At 36.7% G+C, this 25,087-nt stretch overlaps 1 protein-coding gene across 1 annotated transcript in view; it reads right to left on the bottom strand.

Moving 5' to 3' along the window:
- The window catches only part of eys (eyes shut homolog), a 330,983-nt gene that overhangs the window by 213,804 nt on the left and 92,092 nt on the right, over window positions 1-25,087 (bottom strand). The window contains 6 exon segments of the mRNA XM_053479756.1: window positions 10,433-10,630; window positions 14,689-14,802; window positions 15,145-15,258; window positions 15,638-15,751; window positions 16,010-16,132; window positions 20,328-20,438. Coding sequence (XP_053335731.1) covers window positions 10,433-10,630; window positions 14,689-14,802; window positions 15,145-15,258; window positions 15,638-15,751; window positions 16,010-16,132; window positions 20,328-20,438 — 774 coding nt within the window.

Genomic DNA, 25,087 nt, shown 5'->3' with positions numbered 1-25,087 from the left:
ACTGCTTTTGACTTTGTTTTCTAATTTGCTGTTGAAGAAACCTTGTGTTATAATGCATTGCTCAATACCTATATGCACCGTTATCAAACTACTGATTTTAACCCTTTCTTTTAAAATCAGGACCAAGCAATATTACAGTGAGGTGCACTTCACCTAATGGAAACAGAAAAAAGAATGGGGGGAAAAAAGAAATCTATAACAGAACGTCTGTGTGCACTATAAATAAATTCTGAAGAGAATCGTGGTAATGGTCCACAAAGAAGCCATTGCTAGCTATACAAAACGCTGCTGATTTCAAGTTTGCGAAAGACCATACTGATGTTTCACAATGCTTCAGGCATGTTCAGATATATTCTGTAGACAGATGAGATAAAAGGCAAAAATGGCCAATTCTGTGAATGGAGGGAAAAAAGGCACTGCATGGAGTATAAGAATGGTGGATGGTGTCATATTGTTCGGGGCCGCATTACTGCCTCAGGCACTGGACATCTTACATTCATTGAGCAAATAATGTCCCAAAACAACAGAGAGAGAGAAAAAACACAGAGGCAAATGTGGTGTTTTTGAATGCCCAAGTCAAAGGGCTATGAACCGGAACGCAGCTGTTCATGGACGGCATGAAAAAAAAAAGTCATTAAAATATTAATCAACTGAAATAGTTTTGCAGAAAGGAAAGGTTTACCTTGAAATAGAATAGGTCTGCAATGTTCCCCTTGTAACAGCTAATACCCAAATTCTACCCATTGCACAACTAAGTTGAAGAAACTTGTGAAAAAGTAAACAATTGAATTTTTGGTATTATATTTATTTGCATGCGTATGGGCAGGGCTAAAAGCTATGATGCAGACAACACATTTTATTTTCAATGCTCAAAGCTTTTCCTGCTCAGCTGATCTCCTCATCATATTTAAACCAATCAGCCAATACTGATCACCAACTATGTACCAGTAAACTTGTGAAACAATCAAGGACACCCAAGGCCGACAGAAAAGCCAATGCAGCACAAATGACTAAAAAAGTCGACAATGGTTATGACGGAAAGGTACCAGTACACCCAGTGCACCACAGACCGCAGTGTAAAGGCTCCAACAGGCACAGAGCCCAGTCACTGGCTCAGCCCCCAAACCCCCTAGATATGATTAATCACCCAAGAGATGCACAGAATAAATAGGTCTGATCTACAGAGGTCCCAAACCGTAACCCACAGCCCCCAAAGAATCTGCTGCCAACATCCTGGTGCCAGACAACACAGCACACACTAAGAACTCTTTTGAAGTCATTCCTTTCAAGAAACCTAAAAACCACTTAGGATTTATGTCAATGGTTGTATGGTTATGGATAACTGGTGCATTTATTAAGAAGAAAAATAATTTAAAAAATTTACATATCACAATATAAAAACAAAAACACTGGCAACTTTTTACTTTTGCAATTGAAATAAGAGAACATAATTCTGAAGCATAAGACCTTTAACATTACATTTTGCAAATACTGTCAAATATGTACACTAAACACCAGTGCTAAAAGCACAAACATGCATCTAATATGGAACATTATGTCCATGACTTATTCATGAGCCATGCACCTGAACATCTCTCTCTCTCTCTCTTTCTTGATGTATTAGCCCTGTGCTTCCTCTGGTTGGTCCACCATGACACATGACACCAAATCAGCCAATGAGACAACGGAGTCAGTCATAAGACAATAGAAAACGTTAATTCTTGGACTACTTCCTTAGTGTTTCCTCACTCGCATGGTGATGGTATTATTCGTGGAAGTTTATTTTCTGCAATGGAAAATTCATGGTTTAAAAGCACATATGTTAATAAGAAAAACTATTTGCACCTTGCTGTAGGGTTGTTTATATATTTAATAAAACCAGTGCCAGAAAAAGGAAAGCGAGGAATAAAGCACAGGTATACTGCTGTCGCTAAACTCTTAATTGTATCATTTAGTAATTACATTTTATGTTTTGTTAACACCATCATTATATTTTATATATAACATAAATTAGCATTGCTGTTCTTAGATTATCTTAGCATCACTTAATGACAGTCATGTGTATTATTATTATTATTATTATTATTATTATTATTAATTTCTTTTTTTTTTTTACAGACCTTACTGAGTTCTATCCTGTTCATGATACTTTTGTTGTTTTCCTTCCTTTAATACACATGGTATAACTACCTGGCTAGTTATTAGACATTTTATGAATGTACTGGCAATTTTCCAGCATCCAAAACTTTTTCCATTTTTTTTTTGTAGCATTAACAAGCAAATCTGACTCCGAAAAACAGCCCTTTTCAGCCTCACACAAGAACTCGATGACACATTTGCCTCTAATACCTTTCCCCCAAGCGTAGCACCAACCAACACAGAACTGTTCCCTCTTTCAAATGTTAACAGGTCACCAGTAAAACAGTACCTGGAAGGGGAGAACTAGAAAGAACTTTTCGTCTCTGTTGGACTGGCCCGCACAAGTCTTCTTCGAAACTCACTCAGGAGCCTCAGAGTTGGAGCTAGATGGCTGTTTTGTACAGAGAGGAGTTTAATTAAACACCAAGGAGCAGAATGTGGTATCTAACACCACAGCATGTTGGGTGCCATTAAACCCACAGTATAGGGGTGTGATGCTATACAGTACAGTACCACTAACAAAGAAACATAAAAGAAGAAATGCAGTTCTGTTTTTCCTGCAACTTTCTATATACTGTACACTGGCTTTAGTTCATATCCAGCACATTGACGAAAGAGACCGCATGAAAATCATTTGTTGTGTGGTTTCATGAAGTTCAATAATGCATCAGCATATTCTGTCTATTTTTAAAATAGCACTATGACACAAATTAATATGTAGTAGAAACCATTCCCACTGTGTTGAGATAAGTCAAAAGAGATAATAGTGCAATTGTATATTTGCTTTCTAAGCATCCCATTTTACTGTAGATTTAATCCACTTGTTCTACTTATAATACCCTTTCCTGTTCTGAAAAAGCTTTTTACCAGATTTTGTCCATTTAGCCACTTAGTGTTCCATCCAAATGTGTCCATTGGAGTAGAACTCAGGGCTCTGCACAGGTGACTCAAGCTCCATCTAATTGTTGGTAAACCATATCTTCATATTTGTCATCAATGACATTATAGCATCTGGCTATTAGTATCGGTGCAGGAAACTGTAATGCAACATGATTCAAAGACATCCTATACAAGGATTCTGTACATTTTCTATATTATAGATAAAGTTTGAGTTGGATGGATAGGTTTTCACACACCTTCGAGGATGTAAGCATGATTGCTTGTACTACTGTATGGCATTTTTAAGTAGATTTTTCTGACTTCCAGGGCAAATGGAAATAACAGAGAACACAGAAATGAGCAGTTGCAGCATGTTAAATATTCCATTAATTTATATATTATGTTAAAATCCTCACGATATACAGTACATTCTATAAGTGTTCATCTGAAGACATCTCCTCAGTTAGCGCTTTAGTCTTAGCGATAGACTGTAACATCTACCACGTCATTCCTGACTTCTCAGAATCATGACTACAGTGGATGAGTCATTGCAATATTCTCAATAAGTGAGTAATATTCTCAATAAAGGGTGAGTGCAAATGTGGCAGAAACCGGGAGAATGCTAATGGACTGAATGCTTGATCTTTAGAGTGATTTTGCTGGGATTTATTTCCAATTGTCCCCCTAAGAGGAAAGGGGCACTGCAAATCGATGCAAAATTATACTGATAGATTAGATGTACCCTACAATGAAAATTGTATTTTTCAAAAATACAAGCAACCTACCGAGAGTGAATGGTGTAAACCAAGGCAGCTTATAATAACTCAGTTTAGTAATTTTCTGACTGACCATACCCATCTAGCTTGGTAAGGTTTGACGTTAACTCTCTTTTAGACAAATTTAACAAAATTGTCCTGAGCCACCTACTATTTATGTTGCTGGCCCTGAACTGCATCTCTAGCTCCAGTACGAACCACCTCATTAAGATCGCAAATGACTGTGGTGGGGCTCATGAGCCGCACAAATGACACGTCGTACAAAGAGGAGGTGCAACGACTGGCAAACAAACTGCATCGCCGTATTGTGAAGACAAAAGCTATGACTGTTGACCCTAAAATGTTTAAAGTTATCCTTTCCCTACTCAGCAACAATGGTAACATCGTGCATTTAGTGAATAGCACCAAATGTCTTGAAATATACATTGCACAGGGCCTTCCTTGTACCATCTACATTAGTTCCCTGGCCATGAGAGCTCAGCATTTACAAGATTGTCCTGACCAGCTTCGTTGCTATCTAGTACAAGAACTGCCATGATGTCCTACATACCCATAGCCTGAATATAAGAATACAAGAGCTTGTCATCACATGTAGAATGTGACTTGCCTGCAACTCCTTTAAGCCATGCCATATGTTTCTGGTCTGCTTCCCTGATATGTTTCTATTTTGCCCTTTTGTCAATTTTGAAAGGATGGCACATTGTTAAGAAAATTAATTTCCTGTTCCTTTTTTTTCCTCTGCTTGTTGATGAATGTTTTTCATGGTTCATCCATCTTTTTTTCTTTGGAAATGTACCCTCTCCTGATTGATACCTTTAAACAATGAGATCCTATACACGTATTATAAGCTTTTTGTACACATACAGTAGCTTCAAGCCAAGAAGATGTCTGAAGAAAATTCAGCTGATCTTTCTTAATCAGAATCTCTTGACAGGTGTATTATAATTTGCTTTGAATGAGTTTCATTGTAATGAGATTCTGATCACACTCACCATGTCACAGTCACTGTCCTATTATTAAAGGGTCTGCATGCTTATAATACGTAAAATTTCTTTCTTTGTTTTCTTAAAAAATAACATCTATTTAATTCTTTTGGCTGTTATATCACATGATGAAAAAGATCTTACATGATTTAGCTCGGCTTAGTTTCACTAAAATTTTTATATGCATGGTGCAATGATAATAATATATCCCAAAGTATGACCTCTTCTCCAGCCATAAAGCATAGCAGGACAGCCAGAGACACAGAGTTACGAAGGACACTTCTTGTTTACATAAACTCCACTTTCTGCCTGCTTGGGATGGTCATAAACCACTCTGTGAAACTCACTTAAGATTATCTGCAAGATACCCAAAAATGATAAAGTCAAAAATCAAGGTCACTTTAGTTCAAGATGGACTAGAAAAGATATAACAATGGGACAGGCTCTGGAATTCTTAAACCAAAATTGTTTGGAACACATCAAATCAGAAAATTTCTATGGGACAGTCGCCCTTTTTGTGTAATGTATCAGTTGTTTTGTTTGTGAATATTTAATTTACTAATCGTCATGTCCTTAATTTATCACCAGCACTTAATAAGAAGAGACAGGGGAGACATACATCACCTACTTCTTCTGTGATCTGTGCATTGGATTTTTATCCACCATGACCTCTCGTCGTCTAATTCAGAGTTGTGCCTGTGTCTCTAAATGAATTTGAGTTTCTGAATTCCACTGAAGAATAGTGGGCATTGAGTTACAAGATGTCGTCCATGATCCCTCGATAAGCCCACTTGACTGAGGCTATGGCAGAACCACACCACAATCTCTCATTACAATGGATTCACCTAATTTGATGTAAATCCCTCAGATAATAGGGAAATTATAAGTATATCTTATCTTGGTGATGATTCTACAAGTGTCCTCCTTTTATTAATAATAACGATTTTTTTTCTAATATTTTAATTTAAGAGGAGTTCACAGATCGAGCTGTCCTGATGAGTTTCTTATCCCCTTCTACTCCTCTGTAAGCCCACTATTCAGCTCCCTTTTCTTCAGCAGGATGACACAACAGGACAACAAAGCATACTTGGAAATGTTCGAGGGCACCAGTGTAACAATTTCTTCGCCACGGTACTTATGAGACCAGGCGACCCTGGATGAACCTGTTTTTGAGCTAATTTATTTTTTTACACTTATGCCACAGCACAGTAATGAAACGGAAAAATAAAAGCTTACTGCTCAGAGGCTGAGTGACACAAACAGCTTGTTAATACATTGTCTGCACCCCCCCTTCCCCTCTCAAAAAGCTGTACACCATAATATTTTGTTATACATAATCTCTAGCTTTGATTATGGCACATGTTCTCCTGGACACTGTTTGAACGCCCCAAAACAGTATCACAACACTCATCGCATCCAGAATTGCTGGCTTGATATCTTGATCCATAGTGATTATGGGAGAGTTGATCCACTTCTTAAAGTCTTCTCCAGAACAAGACTTTCCATGGGGTGAAGGTCAAGACTCTGTGGTGGTCATTTCATGTGTAAAAATTATTCTTCATCCTCCCATAACAGTTTAAGCCCAGTAAATCATGGTAATGTTATTCTGGAATATGAAGAAAGAAGAAAGAAGTGCACTGGCATGACAACCTGGTTATTCAGGTCATCAGCTGACTTTGACTATGACCACATAACATTACTGAGCCTAGATTTGACCAGATGAAGAAATCCCCAGATTAAAGGACTGCCTCCAGAGCATGATGGGTACAGTACATTGCTTCATGCATTTTCCATCTTACTCTGGTGTTCCCATCACTCTTGAACAGGATCAACCTTTAAATGACCTTTTTCCATTGTTCCAAAGACCAATCTTCATGCTCACTATCAAGGTCATATGCCTTATTTCTCATTAAATTCACTAACAAGTGGATTTCTTGCGGCCACACAGCTATTTAGTCTCAATCCTTATTACAAAGTTCTCATCATATTGTGCAGGTGGAAATGCTTTTACTTTCAAAATAATGATGCAACATTAAAAGAAATGTTACAATCATCTCCAACGCTTGTCATTCAAGATTCTTTTAAACCACATTTCTTTCACAAGAGTGTCTGTTCACTGTTACCTTTCCCGGACTTTCAACTTTTGCTTGATCCAAGCCAATAATATAATTTAACTGATCTTCTAACATGGTTGTTTAAAAAATGAGAAGATACTCACTGCATCATTCAATGTAATAGCTACAATAACCATCATACCAAAGGCTTTTAAGTATTTAACTGTTTAAATTCAAAATGGATTTTTTTTTTTAGACATCAGGTCTGCCGCATCACCAAACAGACTTCTTCTTCTTCTTCTTCTTCTTTGTCTTTCGGTTGTTCCCTTTCAGGGATCGCCACAGCAAATCATCTGCCTCCATCTAACCCTATCCTCCGCATCCTCTTCATGTAACCTTCATGTCCTCTCTCACTGCATCCATAAATCTCCTCTTTGGTCTTCGTCTAAACCTCCTGCCTGGCAGTTCAATCCTCAGCATCCTTCTACTGATATATTCACCGTCTCTCCTCTGAACATGTACAAACCACCTCAATCTGGCTTTTCTGACATTATCTCCAAAACATCTAACATGGGTTGTCCCTCTGATTAACTCATTCCTGATGCTATCCATACTTGTCACTTCCAAGGAGAACCTCAACATCTTTAGCTCTGCTTCCTTCAACTTGCCTCCTGTCTTTTCTTCAGCGTCACTGTCTCTAAGCCATAGAACATCGCTGGTCTCACCACTGTCCTGTACACCTTTCCTTTCATTCTCGCTGATACTTTTTTATCGCACAACACACCTGAAACTTTTCTCCACCCATTCCAACCTACCTGTACCCGCCTCTTCACCTCCTTTCCACACTCTCCGTTGCTCTGGACCATTGACCCTAAGTGCTCCCTGTATCCTCACCGTTCCTCTTGGGTTCCTCTCATTCACACACATGTATTCCGTCTTGCTGCGGCTAACCTTCATTCCTCTGCTTTCCAGAGCATACCTCCACCTCTCCAAATTTTCTTCCACCTGTTCCCTGCTACAAAGCACAATGTCATCTGCAAACATCATAGTCCATATCATATCATCATATACATACTCTAGTCTAACCTCATCTGTCATCCTGTCCATCACCAGAGCAAACAAAAAGGGGCTTAAAGCCGATGCTTGATTCAGACCCACCACCACCTTGAACTCTTCTGTCACACCCACTGCCAAACACCAAACAGACTACAATGTAATATTCTACAGACATGTACTGTTTAACCATTTACAGTTATACTGAACGTTCTGAAGCATCCATGACACAGTTAGTCCTTTATCACTTTTCATGTACTTAAAGACAAAAGTGCAGCTTATACAGGTAATTTGAAATCAACCTACCACACATGACTCTGGACTGTGAAAGGAAACCAAAGTGCCCAAGGAAAGCCTAAGAAAAACCCACCAACCACAGAGAAAGCATGGAAACACAGAGTGGAGGCGAGACTTGAACCACCAACCCTGGAGATGTGATGTGAAGTGAAAGTGTTAACCCAAACATGCTTCTATGGCAAATAAATAAATAAATAAATGTTCTAAGACACAAAAAGCCTGTTTCACAAATATCAAATATACATTTCATTATAAAAGCTTTGCTATATAAACAATATTATACTAACCAACTATACTACTATAATATACAAGATACAATTTCTGGAGGACTAGTGAAGTAGGGGGAGCAATCGCTTTTTTGGCTCACTTCTAGGCCTTGGTTATAAAGATATGAGTCTATATGCTGCCTGTGATATCAGTGTGTGTGTTGACGAAGCGTGGTTTTGTCCTCTCACCCCAGCTACATGTGAAACTCACAGGCACAGAGAATGTATCCAGCTTTTCACTTCAAAGCCAACGGGTTTGGTTTCCTGTTGCACTATTACTTATATCAAATGAATCGTATGTACTAGAGAGTTGGTTCTTGGATTGTTTGAAAGAGCAGGCTGGATCGCTTCATTGAAGTACTTTTTAAAAAAAAGTGCAGAAACGGCTGGCAAAGTGGTCCAAAAGCATTTTTCCACTCTACAAACTTCATATCTGATAGTGATGTGACACAAACCTACATAAAACAAGCAGCATGATGGAACTCACATTGATGGTTACTTCAAATCTATTTGTACTGTTGATTTGTGCATAATTTCTGTGATTTGTCATATGGTGAGAAAAACAAGCATGTCTCCAAATATCCAAACTTCAATCTGGCAACTATTTGGCATTTATCACACTTGTATAACAGTAGCCAAGTGGTTAGCAGCCGTTGCCCAGACACAATACACAGTGTCTGCTAAGAAGCAAAAGCTTTCTCACTTCAGTTAACATAATATGGAATTTTCTTCACACTTAGCCTGGGCTAGCTCTTTGGGGGTATTAGGCAATGGATAAAATATGCTGTCACCTAAATTAATGAACCTTGTGTGTTGGTGCTTTATGCATGACTAGTAGGGGGTATCTGGGGGAAAAGAGCTTTTCAGTTCAAATGCAGATTGTCACTCACCAAAGTAAAATCACAAGAGGATAAAAACGCTTGAGATGTAGATGAGACAGAAAGAATATAATGTTCTGAGTACACTATGCTTGGTATGTTTACAAATACACTGATTTACACTATGGTAAGCAGATGCAAAATGTAATTCTTTAAGAGTCAGTCTTTAACAAAAATAACCTTACAGTATATTTAAAATGATGTCAATTTGTCCCATTACAGCTGAGTCCAAACAACACAAACATTAATCGTCCCATATTTTAGTTAGTAGTCTTTTATACCTCAGTGTCCCTTACAGAAAGACCTGGACAAACCCCCCCATGTCGTCACCCATCATTTTTCTGTGTTTATATGTTTATTTCTGTTATTTCTGGGTGTTTACATGGGAGTCTATGGGGATTGACTTTGAAACCAGTCCTGAGTGGACATTTAAGCCTGAGTGGCTTCATTTTTCAGAACCGGAGGCTGTCAATTGGACTCCTTTATTTAATTCCTCCTTCAAGTGTGCTGTTTTAGTGTCTATGTACACGATCTACTGCTGAGCCAAACAATTCTAGAGAACAGCAGAGCTAAGTACGTTCACCTGGGCAGAGCTGAGCAACAAGCTGGCAGAGGGTTATAACCCTATCTCACGTATGCGGTTTGACTCGCGATGAGCTGCGTTGTTAGGCACCTTGAGCCGCCGCGATCGCCCGCCGACGTTCTGCAAAGTCCTGCAAGGTCCTGCAAAGTCCTGCAAGGTCCGCAAGCTTCCGCGAGGTGATTACGTTTCCGGAAAGATGGAAACGTAATCACAGCGCCAAAACTCGCGGTGAGTCATGATGAACCACACTTACGAACCACGTAAGTGAGGAAGGAGTATAAGCATAATTACTGTAAGACCCATCTGTGTGTCTAAAATGACTTAAGTAGATTTTGGATAAGAGGGCTCCTTAAAATTGTCCCATGCTTCTTATTTACTGTAAGATTTTTATTTATTTATTTATTTTTAAAAACCTGGACATCCTGTACTTAATATAATAATTATAGTAATAATAATAATATAAAATATCCTAATTTCTATAGGACCGGGATGTCTGGGGAATCATGGTGTGTCATGGTGTGTACCGTTATAGCAGAATCCGTGGACACAGGGGTTAGAGATGCACTCGTCAATATTAATCTCGCAGTGGGGGCCAGTGAAGCCTCGGAGGCAGTGGCAGTGGAATCCCAAAGGGAACCGGTCCAGGTCAGTGTCTTCAGCACACTCGGCCCCGTTCTCACATGGATTATTTGCTTCACATGGCCGGAACTCGCAGTGTACGCCTAGGTTTCAAGAGAAATGGCATATGAAGTAAAGCATACAAGATTTTAAGCAAGCAAATAATCCAAACCCAGTAAAATACATAGTTAAATACACTTTTATTAATGTGTCATATTAACTTTGCCTATTAAATAATTTTTATTAAATCCTGCTGATTTTTTTTCCCCTCAAAACTTAAGGTCCCCAGAGCATTTTACTATACATTTAAGATAAGATGCTCTTATCTAGAGCGAGTTACATTTTATCACCTTACACAAATGAGCAGATGAAGTTTAAGGACCTTGCTCACGGACCCAGCAGTGCCAGCATGGTGGCGCTATGGTTTAAATCCAGGACCCTCCAATCATTTTCACAATGAACCGAGCTTTGAGAAATCAGATGACCTCTAAAGTAAGCCTCCTCAAAGCAAATATCTATGCACCCGTAGTTCAGATTTATTTTACAACTAAATAAAATTGATGATTTGGCTAGGTTTGTTGTCAGATCGTTTTTTCCCCTCTTTTTTTCTTTTTCATTTGTCATTAAATTTTAATTATCGGTACAATAATGCTGATAACTGAGTGCGTTTCCACCACTGCCACAATACTGGAAAATCGTGGACCATCTGTCTCTGCTTTAAAAGGCCCCTGGAGCCCACTTTGAGAAACATGGCTCTAAGGGATAGATTTAAATGGCCACCATATTATGTACACAATTAACCCCTGGAACGGCCTAAATCATTCTTTATCGCTCACTTGACAGGATCGTATTCCACCACATTCCAAGATTACTCCAGTATGGCCGAGATCTGCTTCGTGACATATTTTATTGGATGCAGCTACCATAAGATTGAAGGGAAAAAAGACTTATTAAGAGAACTGTGGCAATAAAGAAATACACCCAGCCAGCAATAATACTGAGGTAGTCTATGACATTTAATCAATGCTGCAATTGGTATTAAGGAGTGTACTGTGTACGAAAAAAAGCATTTACCACGCCATTACACCTCCAGCAGGAGTCTGAAAAGTGAGACAAGGCAGACTCAACCAAGATTACATCAGATTCCGACCACATTACATGCGTGTAGCAGCGGAGATTGACCAGGAGCCCAGGTGACTTTTTTTTTTTTTTTTTGGTGAGTCAGTGTTTTCTGGATCAGTTTCTTATTGTGAGCTAACGAGCATGAAACCTTGTTCGGCTTTTGGTTGGTGCAGCTGGTTCAACTTGTCTTCAACAGCATGTTGTAAATTTCATGTGACAAATTTAGGTGTTTCTGACAAATGTGCATACAGTGATTGCCCATCATACTATACTGTAGGATGATTAGACATATGCATGTGCCCACTGAGCCTCATGATTTATTTCATTACTTGGGCTTTCAAGTTCCATTTGTAGCATTTCCACTGTCATTTTTCCCCCTTTGATTGAAAGTCATGAACAATATGTGTTCCTAATTGACAAATCCGTACTCATGAAAAAGACAGAATAAACTTAAGCACACAACAGTAATGAGGCCAGGGTACAGTACCTAAGAAAAGCATTCTAATATTATATTACTACACAGTATGATGCTATGTTGTTCGTGGCACACTTGTAAATTGTATGCCCAGTGGAACAAAAGAATGAGGGAAGGGGTGCAATTTTAAAATGCATGGGTCAACAGTTGAGGATCTGTATTTCAAATTGTGAAAAACTTTAGTACTACAAATAAAAATAAAAAAATCAAGTTAAAATGGGACCTTTGATTGTACCGAATAATAAAACTTAGTTATTAGAAAACATACTACCGTTATTTCTGCTTATAATCCCGCGCTACACTACTGCACTTATCCCAGTGTTTCACTAGTGCTTGGATACCATTAAGGTAGAAAGTTTATCTCAGTTCTGCCTGCGTCTCGTCTGAAACGCTGGCCGTCCCCAAGTTGGTGACAAGTTATTCATTGATTTCTAAGGATCAGGCGTTCCACTTGCTGAATTTCCTCACAGAAACAACTGCAGCGGGCACCAAGCCACCTTGGCTGGGATTATCATTCACGGATGTACGGCCTTCTTTAAAACGTTTGCACCGGTTTAAAATTTTACTGTAGCTAAGCACATCATCAACGTACTGTGCATGAAGACTTTACAGTAAAGGTCTTAAATCACAAAACATTTCATCCTATTATGACTTTAATGCCCCTCCAGGGTAACTCAGAAAAGCATTCTAATATCATATTAATACACAGTATCTCGTTTGTGGCACACTTGTAAATTGTATGGCCACTGGAACAAAAGGTGTAGGTAAGAAGAACAATTTTAGCCACTTACTATATTTTAAATGCATGCGTCAACAGTAGAGGATCTGTATTTAAAATTTTGGAAAACTTTTATTATGAGTTAAGAAAAAATGCATCGATTATCGCATTACGCTATCTGGCTAGCTAGAAAGTTTGGCAAATGAACCCTAAAAACTCTCTAGGAATCTAATAACTATAATAAACCGTGAATACTTAAATAAAGACAAATAAAAAAAATGGGATTTTTAAAAATAAAAAAATGCAAAGCTGAGTTTGTGATCTTTAAGATATTTTTTTTTTTTTTCGAAGTGCTTTCACATTTTTACCTGCTTTATTTCTTTTACTTGTATTTAAAGAAGCTCTTAAGTTTATTATATGGCAAAGATGTTACAGATGTTTAACCTCACATTTATATAGCGGTTGTCATTCGAGACTGAAAGAATGAGTGCTTTAAAAGTTTAAGTCATAATAATTTAGGCACAGGAAACATAAGAAGTGTCTGCTGTTGTCTGAGTTTAAATAGCGAACGCTTGGTATTATGCAATTATTCTGTCCACATTTCAGAAGGTGTGAAAAATTCTGGAGCACATGGATTGCTTGCATTATCAGACTGTATGGAGGCTGTGCTATTTAAAATGATGAATCTGCTACGCCCATCACTGAAAGTTCATGGCTCATACGTTGCTTGTCAGATGTAGCAATTTAAGAGGCAAGCTCTTATATTAACAATGACAATGTCTGGTTTATGTCGTAGAAGTTATAAAGTATGCTCTTAGATCAAACTGTAATTTATTATAACATCACTAGTAATAATAACATTAGAGAGCACAACGATAAAAAAACTGAACACACCAAAAAAATATTTCTGCTCACTTGTGACAGGTATTTAAATGGCATTTCTAATTACATAGTCATGATTTTTATTAAGAGTTTAGGGAGTTTAGAAATGCTTTCTTCAGTCATGCAAATTACCATGCACTACCAAATAACGGTGCACACAAGACAAAGTGGGTGGAACGCAAACTATTCATTTGAAATAGTAAAAACTGTTATATATCAAGAAAGCAGGCAGTGAAGAATTCTGCCAAGAACGTGATACATGCTTGCACAGTTAAAAACGCATAAATTTACACTTACCTGCATAATTGCGTACTGGGTAAATGTCATTAACATGAGCTGGCTTATGGCCAATTAATCAAACACACATGTGCGTCCGCTAGGGTGGAGTCAGAGGTGGTCTCGTAAAATGCATGACAGTTAGTCAGAAATTATGTGCTTAATAGAATAAAGTTAATGGAGCAAAGCAATACTACATCAAAATATTAAGCTTGAAGATAAGTAGATCCATTCCACAAATATGAACACAAGCCAGAACGAGCACTTTCCTTTGACCCCTGCAATCAATCTGGCTAACGACACCAATCAGTATGAGTGGGACTTTATGATGAACCATATTTAAGACCTACCTTTTCTCAAGCAATTATTTTTTTTTAAAGTGCACATCCAGTACATCACATCATCAACCATGTCCTTGAGATGTTGTTGTTGTTTTTTTAACTTCTCCAGGTCTTAGCACAACACAACATGGCTTGCTGAAATCTGAGAGTATTAGCCTTTGTAATTTCTTTCCTGTTTGTTCTTTTTTTTTCCTGCTTAACCTCGGTGCATTCAGAAAACGAAGATGTACCAGTGTGGCAGCAGTATCCAGATGGGTTCAGACAGGCAAAGAAAAAAGCTTTCTGAAGTTAATTAACCTTGCTTTTTTGCCTACTGCTTCCCTACCTTTCCTATTCTGTGCTTATTACCTTTAAATGGATCCACACATTGGCAGTGGTAATTACCAGGCTGGTCTCGGCAAGTGGCTTCATTCTTGCAAGGAGAAGAGCTGCACTCGTCAATATCCACCTCGCATGCGGGTCCTTTGAGAGGGGAAACAGACAGCGGGAACAAATAAACCGAGGCACAAATACACAAATGGGATGATTGTCATTACTGTCATCCTTTTATACAAATCATTAGCTATTCAACAAACACACACAGGAGAAAATATGTTTAATTAAATATTTAAAATTACAGAAAATATCCTACAAATAGTCTTTTAGGAATAACGTTTTGCACAAAATATTTCCAAATAACTGGAATTGCCTTAAATATTCGATGCATTTTAACACAATGATTATTAAATAAAAATCCTGTGTTACTGCTAATCACCTTTAATATGTAAGAACAGTATGTAGTTGACATAAACGTTTGACCCGTACCAGTGAAGCCAAGAGAGCAAATGCATATGAATCCATTGGCAACATCCAAACACGTGCCTCCATGCAGGCATGGGGATGACAGGCATTCGTTGATGTCACTTTCACAGAACGCGCCTGAGGAAGGAGGAACGCAAGAGTCTGAGTCCAATTATATATCAAAAGCTTGTACAGTATGCAGATGGAGATGAAAGGAAAAGTATCTCGAAATCCTTTAAAAAGTTTTTTTAGTATTGCACCTCCTGCTTGAACAAAATCTAAATGGGATACACAATCTGTCGGACAGGTGGTTATTTAAACACACAGTCAAAAAAGAGTTGGTTTAGAAATTTGTATGAACATGAAGAAAAGAAAAGAAAAATGAAAGATAAGTAATTGCATGCATGCATGTGAGCAGCAACAGATTTAATGTCTTTAAAAGCTTTAAAGTGAAGAACAAAGTGATGAAATAAAATTATTATATATATTATTATAATACTACAGTTTATGGACGTACCCGTGACACCATCTGGACAGACACAGCTGAAGGAGTTGAGGTGGTCCAGGCAGGATGCTCCATTTTTACAGGGCTGACTAAGACACTCGTTTACTTCAATTTCACAGTTATTACCTATGGGGAAAAAAAGAAATGGTTCATTTTATTAAATAAACGCTACTGAATAGCAGTTATCTAACTGTGGCAACAGTTACATTCATGCAGAGATTAGTCTGCAGATTAGTCTTTAAAAGCTTGCTTCATTACAACACAAAACACATCTTAGGTTCTAAGTGAAGGACGGAAAAAGTGAGAGATTTCCCATTACATCTATTCACCTTCCGAAACAGGAAAAATGAAAAAGCTAATCTTCAGCTGTTAAAGTTAAGGTACCTATAAATCCAGGTGCGCAGAAACAATGGTAGGTACCGATGCCATCTCGGCAGATGCTGACTGTTCCACAAGGGTTACCGGCACAGTCATCAACGTTGATTTCACAAAATTGTCCAGTTAAGCCTGAAAGAGATGAACAATGAGGTCTAAATTGTAAAAACACACTCTGGATGTGATTACCTGAATACACACATGAACAAGGGCCAGCGAAGTTTAAAATTGATACAGTTGGTCCTAATCAAAGCACGGACTTACAGTAAGAACACAATGGAATAATGAAAGCACAGAAGTACAAAGAAAAGAATCCTTTTGTACTTTAAAGGAAATCGCCATTAAAGGATCATGCGATGTTACCAGTAACTCAGCTCCTTATTATATAACTTTATACATGACCCATGACATCAAATCAGGTATTAAGTTAAACTGTGATAGATTTTTTAGATTCCTGGTTCAATAAGGTCTGAGGTGAAGGTGCAAGGTGTGCTAACCACTAAGCTGTTGTGTGATACCTGACTTGATCTAAAGGGTCACATACAGTACGTAATGTCAGTGCATTTACTGTACATACAGTACATCACAATGTCCAAAGCCTGTCACACAAAACAGATTAGTACAGTATGGGCATGAGAATGGCTAACAGACTCTGACACAAGTGTGAATAAATCTTTGTGACACATACACTTACAGACTTTCATGTCAGGTCATGTGAAAAAAAATCTCCACCTCGTGGCATAATCTCATTACATGAGAAATTTACACACCTGACCCATACACCCTTAAAGGCACAAATACTCGAAAACGTCTCACGTATGGAAGCTTCTTAAGCAGCATCTATTGTCTAATCGCTGTGGAGCGGACACTCACTTCGTGAGTCATGGACAAAGTGCCAGGCATAAAAAAAGAAAGCTGCTCTAAAAATGCTAATAAATAATGATAGACTGTGAGCTGGATTTATCATTATAAATCGAAAAGCTAACCAGACCCTAAAAGCTTTCACCCATTTAAGTCACATTAGCATTTACAGGTGATGTTTGTTTTCTAAGCTCGCAATTTGGTAGTTTTCCCATCACTTTTGTATCCTCAGCTGTTGAACACATTCCATTACTGATAATTTATGCATTTACCTCCATTGAGCCAAAAGCATAATCAAACTGATGAATGAGGCACACGACTATTAAATTGCTGTGCAAGGGAAATGTCGAGGGTGCAGGAGTACATTCATTTTTAGGCAAATAATTCTCTGTTACACTCTGCTGTTTTTCTCAAATGAGGTTTTAACTTCAGCACAAGTCTGGTGGTTCGCTGTGGGAAAAACAAATTGGATTAACAAAAAATAAGTGAAAACTGTAAACGGCCATGAAAGCAACAGTGGACTAAAACACTAAAAGTGTTTGCGCATAAAATAACAGAAATGTTGAATATCAAAACATATAAGACAGTTTAAGTTTTTTGTAAATTCACCCCTGGAATAAAAAAAAACACATCTCAGCAAATCTATCAAATTGAATCTAGAATTTCGTAAATTAAGTTTATAACAAACCAAATTTATGATTATTAGGCTAATTTCTTATTAAATGTTTCTAAAATTGTAAGCGTTTATTTCTTGTTCTATGTTCAGAATTTTTTTTTCTTTCACAGAAAAAATTAGAATTAGAAACTAGAAAATGGATTTGTTTTTTGTTTAGTTTTTTTGTTTAAATAATTCAGCAACATTTTACTAGAAATAAATTAATATCTGGTTGATTATGGTTCTATTTTAAGAAAGTGTAGATAAATGTAACTATATTCAAGATATTGTCACTTGCTAAGGTACAATTTTTTTTACAGTGCAGCTCGAACACTATTTCTGGGTGTAATTGTAAAGATGTGTTTATATTAATGATTTGTTTTTTATGTACAAAATTTTCATCCATAGGAAATTCTTAGGATTTTTGTGCTTTTATCTATAAAGTTTGCCTATAATATAAGCTGCATTTTTTTTTGTATGATTATATTGTGCCAGAATGTCCCGAGTGCAAAAAGCATAAAAATAAATAATATGGTGTAAAAATATAAAATGTAAAAATATAGCATGTGGATATGACAGCAGCAGTGTGATTGAAACATGAAGTATAAAATGAAATGATGTGTACGTTCACATGCAAAATAAATACTGAATGACATTTCTGACAAAATATAGAAAACTTGTTTATATGTGCTCTGGCGTGTTGAAATAGATCCTGAAAAAGAGACATTTCCTTTACAGGACATCGGCTACAAAGTGAGTTTGGCTTCTTTAGGATCTGTTTCCACTAGCTGAAAAAAAATATGTTTTGGAAGAAGTAAATAAGAACAAGAGCTAGCTTGCTTACGATAATTTATTATAAAAGATTTATAGTGAAACATTTTAGAGAAAAGTGTCATTATGGTACTACTGAAGTAACTGTTTTAACCAGGATATAAAATCTATTTTAATAAGGGTATACTATTCCTAATTAATAAGGAGGAAAGGCTGTTAAACCTCAAAAGGTTTCCATTTAAAATCACTTTTAAAAAAATAAATAACTATTTTACATACATGGAAATCTCAGAAAAGTATATATAAAGAGTTATTTAGATGTAATATCACAGTAATGATAAAAAAAAGTTTAAACCAATGGTCCTTATTACCTATTTCATTGGCAGGCAGAATAAACTTAGTTCAGATGTTTATTTTGCCAAGGTTTTATTTTTATTTTAATATGCTTCATTGTTTATCCACCAATCTTTCTTTAAGGAATAAGACGAACATCTGTCTTCCTACTGTAAATAAGGTATTAAAGTATTTCAAGAATGATAAAAGGAACTTTTTTTAGAAAACAGAAAGATGCGGGAGGATTAGCATTGCCCAAATTTATGTATTACTATTGCTCATGCAATATTGATAAGCTTATTTATTGGGCAGAGCATCTGAATCAGGAGAATGGACTTTTTTGGGGAGAGATGAAACGAGCATCCTTTAGGCCAGCCTCTTTATTTTTTAGTGCTCTGTACCTCACTACCACTGAACAGGAAGTTCACTGATCTGCAACGTAATCCATTGGTAACTAGTTCCTTAAAAATATGGGCTCAGTGTAGGACACACTTTAAGCAAAAACAAGCAATTTCCTTGTGAATCATTATTTCCAATGCATGAAATGCATTTCACCATCCTTAACTGATCATTCCTTTCAGACATGAGTGTGTGAGGAATTTTTTTTTAGAGCAGTAGTTTTATTTCCTTCCCACATATGAGTAAGGCATTGGAGATTCCTAAATCTCTGCTTTTTTTTATTTTTATTTTTTTTTAGATATCTTCAGGTACGAAGCCTAGTCAAAAATATTTTAATACCCTTTCAACTCCTCCTCCTCATAGTTGGATCGAAGAGCTCTTCGACTTGAATGTATCTAAGCGAGGTCTGATATCAATAGTCTGAATCAAAGAGCGGCCCCGCCATCTTTAGACTCTTTAAAAAACAGTGTGAAAAGGATTTTGGAAGTGTCTGGCAGTCAACAGTTAAACGAATTCAATCATCATCGATCTGTGTCAGACAAGGACTACTGCAATTTAAGATAATCCATAGGCTAGACCTTTCTAAAAGTAAACTGGCGAGAATATTTCCAAGAATAGACCCGACATGTTCTAGAGGTCATAGAGATACAACATGGCCACTCTGGGTCATATGTTTTGGACATGTCAAGCTTTAAGATTATGGTGGTATGCTGTGTTGGAGACATTTTCATATATTTGTTTAAAAAAAAAAAAATCCAGATCCAATGATGCCAATATTTGGCGTGGCATCCGAGAACCTCATATTACCACCAGACCAACCGGATGCATTGGTTTTCTTTTCATTGTTGGCCCGATGGCTTATTCTTCTACAATGGAATCAAACTAACCACTAACACATAATAAGTGGGTATTATTATATATCTTTGATGTTATATATCTGTGCAAGTTTTTAAAAAATGTGCTAAAAAGATTTCTCTACTGTAGTAACCGTTTAAAAAGAATGTGCAATTTTATATAGTAAACACAGACAATCAAGGTATTACACAAAGTGAAAAATCCCAGTGCTGCTACAAGTACATATTAACACACCATGAAATCATACATTATTACATTATATACTAAAGGACATTCTTTAATAAATAAGTAAAAGCTAAAATTGCTGTGATACAAAAGACAAAACACTTTCAGTACAGTACAGTATATGCTTCTAGTGGAAAACTAATTAATGACAAGAATACTTTTTTTCCTTTTAAACGATATCATGTTCGCTTTCTCAGTTAATGACTGCACAGAAAAACTATTTTTAACCTGGTGGGCAAGTGCAAAGGATGTCTCTGTTCTTCATGCCGAACGTGCCATTACTTTGACCTGGTTTATAAAGAGGTGTGCAGTCGGTAACCTTTATGGAGCAGTTCTTATCTGAAAGAAACAGGAAACATTCAATCAGTAATGCTTTTCAAAAAGAAGCATAGTTCTTACATTAGTACTGATTTTACATACAATTTTGTATGAATTACTTTACCACATATGAGTTTGGCAATTGTTTAATTGTAAATTTGATTTACTTAGAAGTCAGCTATGCTAAAGTATATATTTATGACATTCCCAAATTATTTACTATTAACCTTTTGCATGCAAAGTCATGACCTCATTGTCCTGCCCACTTCTGGATTACAATTACATATTTGTACACCGTCTAAGGTAATCACTTTATGATAAATAAAAAAAATCAAGCTTCTGCAAATTAATATTCTTATTACGATTTTCATCCATTTTCACATGCTGTTTTCTCTTTTGTATAAGTTACAAAGTCCACCACCACATACTTTTTACACAATTAACGGACCAGCCACTGTTGTAACTGATGTCATACTGTAGTAGTCACATGTCTGCAAATAATCAATACTGACAAGCTAGTTTTTATATACAGTAAATATGCAATTTCTGGAGAAAATGACAAATTAAAGAAAAAGTAAATTTCTTAAAGAAAAAGTAAAAGTTAATCATCTAAAATCATATCTACAGTACTGTACCAATCAGAACTTTGGATACACATCCTTATTCTTCTAACTCTCTTGATTGTTATTTCAGTCTACACTGTAAAACAATGCTGAAGGCATCTAATCCTAATAATTGCTTTAAACAGTTGATATCAAGATGTGGCTGCAACTGAAGATGCTCTGATCTAAAGTGCTGTTTGTTAATTGGTAATTTCCGAAGCTGGTAACTGAAAATAAACTTCTCCCTTACGGCAGAGGTAAGTTTTGGTCTTGCTTTCCTGGGATGGTCTTCATGAGTGCCACGTTCATCATGGTGCTTTGATGGGTTTTTCAAATGCATTTGACAATTCTGTTCCTGCAAGAACTGTTCCAGGACAGCTGACTTTCTTGTCTTAAAATGACAAATTTATTCTTGTGGTTACTGGATTTCATAACTGTGTGTTATTTCATATTTTTGAAAATGTTATTTTCTTGGACGTCCCATGTACAGTAGTCTGCTCAGGATACACAGCATGTGGTGACTGAGGATGGTCCCATATACAGTACCATGAAGGCCTCGGCTGATGCAGCCAGCTGTTCTTCGAGGACTTGTGACTGCAGTGGCTCAATAGTTCAGGACTGGTATTTCTTACAGTTTTCTACCTGGGACTCTGATAATATTCGTATTAACTTAAACACATCTTTTGTTATACTGAAGTTGAACTAGCCTCCTAAGACTCAGTATGACTGGTGATCAATCCCTGCTATCTGATATCACCCAAAATAAAGCGCTATACAAATAGAATTTAACTTTATTTAATTAATTAATGTTTATACTAACATTTATTGCTTGTAGAAACCTATAAACCTTAAATCAGCCTTAGACTGATTAAATAATTTGATCTAACTTTTTAATTATTAGGCTTATTATTGAACAGTGTACAGTACATTGCTATTTTGGCCATTTATGATGTTCTCTATTTGTAGTTATTACATAAGAGTTTTTAATAGAAATTGTACAGACATGCTTCAGTTATTTATTCATTTTTTATGATTTAGACTAACTTTTTTGACACGACCAGTAAAAGTGGGATAAGAAATATTACAAAAAATGCAATACCTTTAATACCTAATCCTTTGTGACTTCTACCATAATAGATAAGTAAATAAATAAAATCACAGACCCCCTGGCTATGGATCACAAAGCCCTGGGGATCCCTGGACCCATCTTTAACAACACACTTTTACAAAGCATAAGACATAGACTTAGACTTATAATGAGCAAACAAGCCAAAGGCAACAGCAGGAAGGTAAAACTCACCTTTTACCTTTTGAAAAAAAATTTGTGGAGAGTTTAAAGCATGAAAAAAAATTGTCCCTGGAGCTTTTTGTGCCTCTTAAAACTTTTAGAATGAAAAGTTTAAGGGTGGGGAGGCATGACTTTTCTACTTTCAATATTTTCCCCTCAATGTTTTATATCTACATTTAAAAAAAAATCAACTCTGGACATTTACATAGCCAACATTATATCATTAAATTACTTCAGTCTCAACCAATATCTATTTTTCATGACCAAAAATCTCAGTAGTATGCTTGACGTCACACCGGTAGCAAAGGAAATTCCAGTTTGAATTGTTATCTTGGGTCCAATATAATGAGGAAAAGGAGCCAGTGTTTTGTTTCACCTGAAAGGGAGCTCTGGAAGAAAGCAGACATGTGTAATAAAATAAAATTGATTTACCATGGAAAATGTTTTGCGGCTTATCAGTTTGATGATGATTTAATGATTAGAGCCTTCAGCAGCCTTCAGCTCATCTGTATTGTTCAGTCAGGTGTTTCCAATCTCCCTCTTGAAAATACCCCATAGGGCATCAGGTCGGGTTATTTGGCTGGCCAATCAAGCACAGTAATGTCATGGTCTAAAAGTCACTAGTTAGTGGAAAAGGCAGTGTGGGCATGTGCTACATCCTGCTGAAAAAGGAAACTGCCATCTCCATAAAGCTTGTCAACAGTTGGAACCGTGAAGTGCTCTAAAATACTGTTAGACGATGCATCGATTTTGGCCTTGATGATACACAGTGGACCAACACCAGCATGTGGCATGGCACTCCAGTCATGGCATTCCAGTCAACTTTCCATAAATATGCTATTCCATATATACAGCTCTCTGCGAACATTCAGGGCTTTCAGTGATGACCTTCTGTGACTTACCCTCCTTGTGGAAGGAGTCAATGATCTAGTCAACAGACTTCACGCATGTTCTGAACTAGACTGAAAGATAGATTGTATTTATTTATTTATTTGCCAGAAAAGAAAGTTGCACATTATATAAGCAACATCTTTTCAGAAAAGAAAAGGAAGCTGTTAGATTTCGTATGCCAAAAAAGAAGCAGGTGCAACGAAAGCCCTAAGAAGAACTGTGGGTGGTTCTGCAGGATGCTCAGTAAAACTTTGTAGCAGCTCATTTCCTTATAAAACTGGACAAATTATACCTGCCACTGAAGGGGTCTTAAAGCACTGTCATACTAAATAATAACTTAAATTAATTATGTTTACTGTTTTTTTTTTTTTGCTTTTGCTTTGTTGTATGTATGCATGTTTATGTATGTATGCATGTATATTCTTGCATTTCCAGATTGTAAGTGGTTGCCAAACTGTATAACAAACATACAAATGTAAAACTGCAACAAATTAGTTTTTATTTATTGGTTGTGTTGTAACTGTAGTCAAAAAAGTTTAAGTTTCTGGGGTAAGTTTTCTTGTTTCGTCATCTTAAGTCACATGTTATCTTGTCATCTAGCCTTCTGTGGAATCGTTAAAAGGAACTGCTTGGTTTCTGTTAGAAAGGTGGACCAACAGCATGACTCTCGTAGGGAGGACACTTTGGTCTATTAATGAGGGAAAAAGATTAAAAAAATTAGGATACACAAAATCACAAAGAACTATGTAAATGGTAAGTGGTTAAAGGGTAAAAAAAATACATAAGTGTACAAACTAATGTTTATTCAATCACTTGAATAAGTTCACTTAAAAAATCAGAGTTCAGTCACTTAATCCACAAACAACATGGGCTGGGGGCATTACAGCAATACAAAAACAAAACAAAAATAAGACAATGGAAGTCAAGACACCATGACATTCACTTATTCCACAGGCTTCAGAAGTCTCATCGCTGGAGAATTCAAGCAGCACATGTTATACTTCCTTTACAAAATGGAGTACTATGGGAAAGCACTTAGTTGCATGCTTCTTTGAAGCATTAGTAGCGAGAGAAGGCAGCAGATTGTTTCCTTTCATGTATTTCCACATGGGTATGTGTGAAGTACAAGGCTAACACACTGGTACACAACGCTTGTGCTTTAGTTCTGCCTAGGGCGAGGAGTTTAGCAACCATGGTGTCTTCATACACCTGTCTGTCAATCACTTCACAGCAGTCTAAACTTCTCTTACACAGCCTGAAATAACCTGGTCAGCAAGGCAGCAGTGGCTTTCTCATCAACTGTACTTGATAATGGAGCAATAAACGATGGCAATAAATAGCGTAAAAAAAAAATCTGTCGCTGCCGCCATGGAAATTTTACACTACGGACATTAAATAATGAATACTGATACTATTATAAAACTATTAAAACTATTGAAATGTGTATACCTTTTAAATCAATTATTGACTAATAATAAAAATTTATTAAAGACATACGAAGATTTTTTTTTTTTTTACAGATTACTTGCCTATATAACACTAAGGATTTTTCGATTAAATAAAAATTGTTTTTAAGATGTCGTTGTCGAAAATAATGATAATAAATATATAAATCTTTTTTCGAGCTCTATTTTTTTTTCATCCTCCAGCGAGATGCAATGACCTTTTCTGGTGAAGTGAAGACCTGATGTTCACTCGTTCCCTACACCGTTTGCAGTTCCCTTTGAACTGAACATTTTCGCTCCCTGTGGTTTGGAATCACACTTAACATGGCTGAACACCCAGTGAAGTATACTTTACAGGGTACTTTACGCCGATTGGAATGCACCCAATGGGAAGGTCAACAAACCTGATTTAGTTACACCAGGTCAGAAAAAATTGGCAGAATA

This window comes from Clarias gariepinus, chromosome 20 (assembly GCF_024256425.1).
Source record: "Clarias gariepinus isolate MV-2021 ecotype Netherlands chromosome 20, CGAR_prim_01v2, whole genome shotgun sequence".
NCBI classification, from domain to species: domain Eukaryota; kingdom Metazoa; phylum Chordata; class Actinopteri; order Siluriformes; family Clariidae; genus Clarias; species Clarias gariepinus.
Note: the sequence above shows the minus strand (reverse complement) of the source record. Positions and strands in the feature narration are given on the sequence as shown.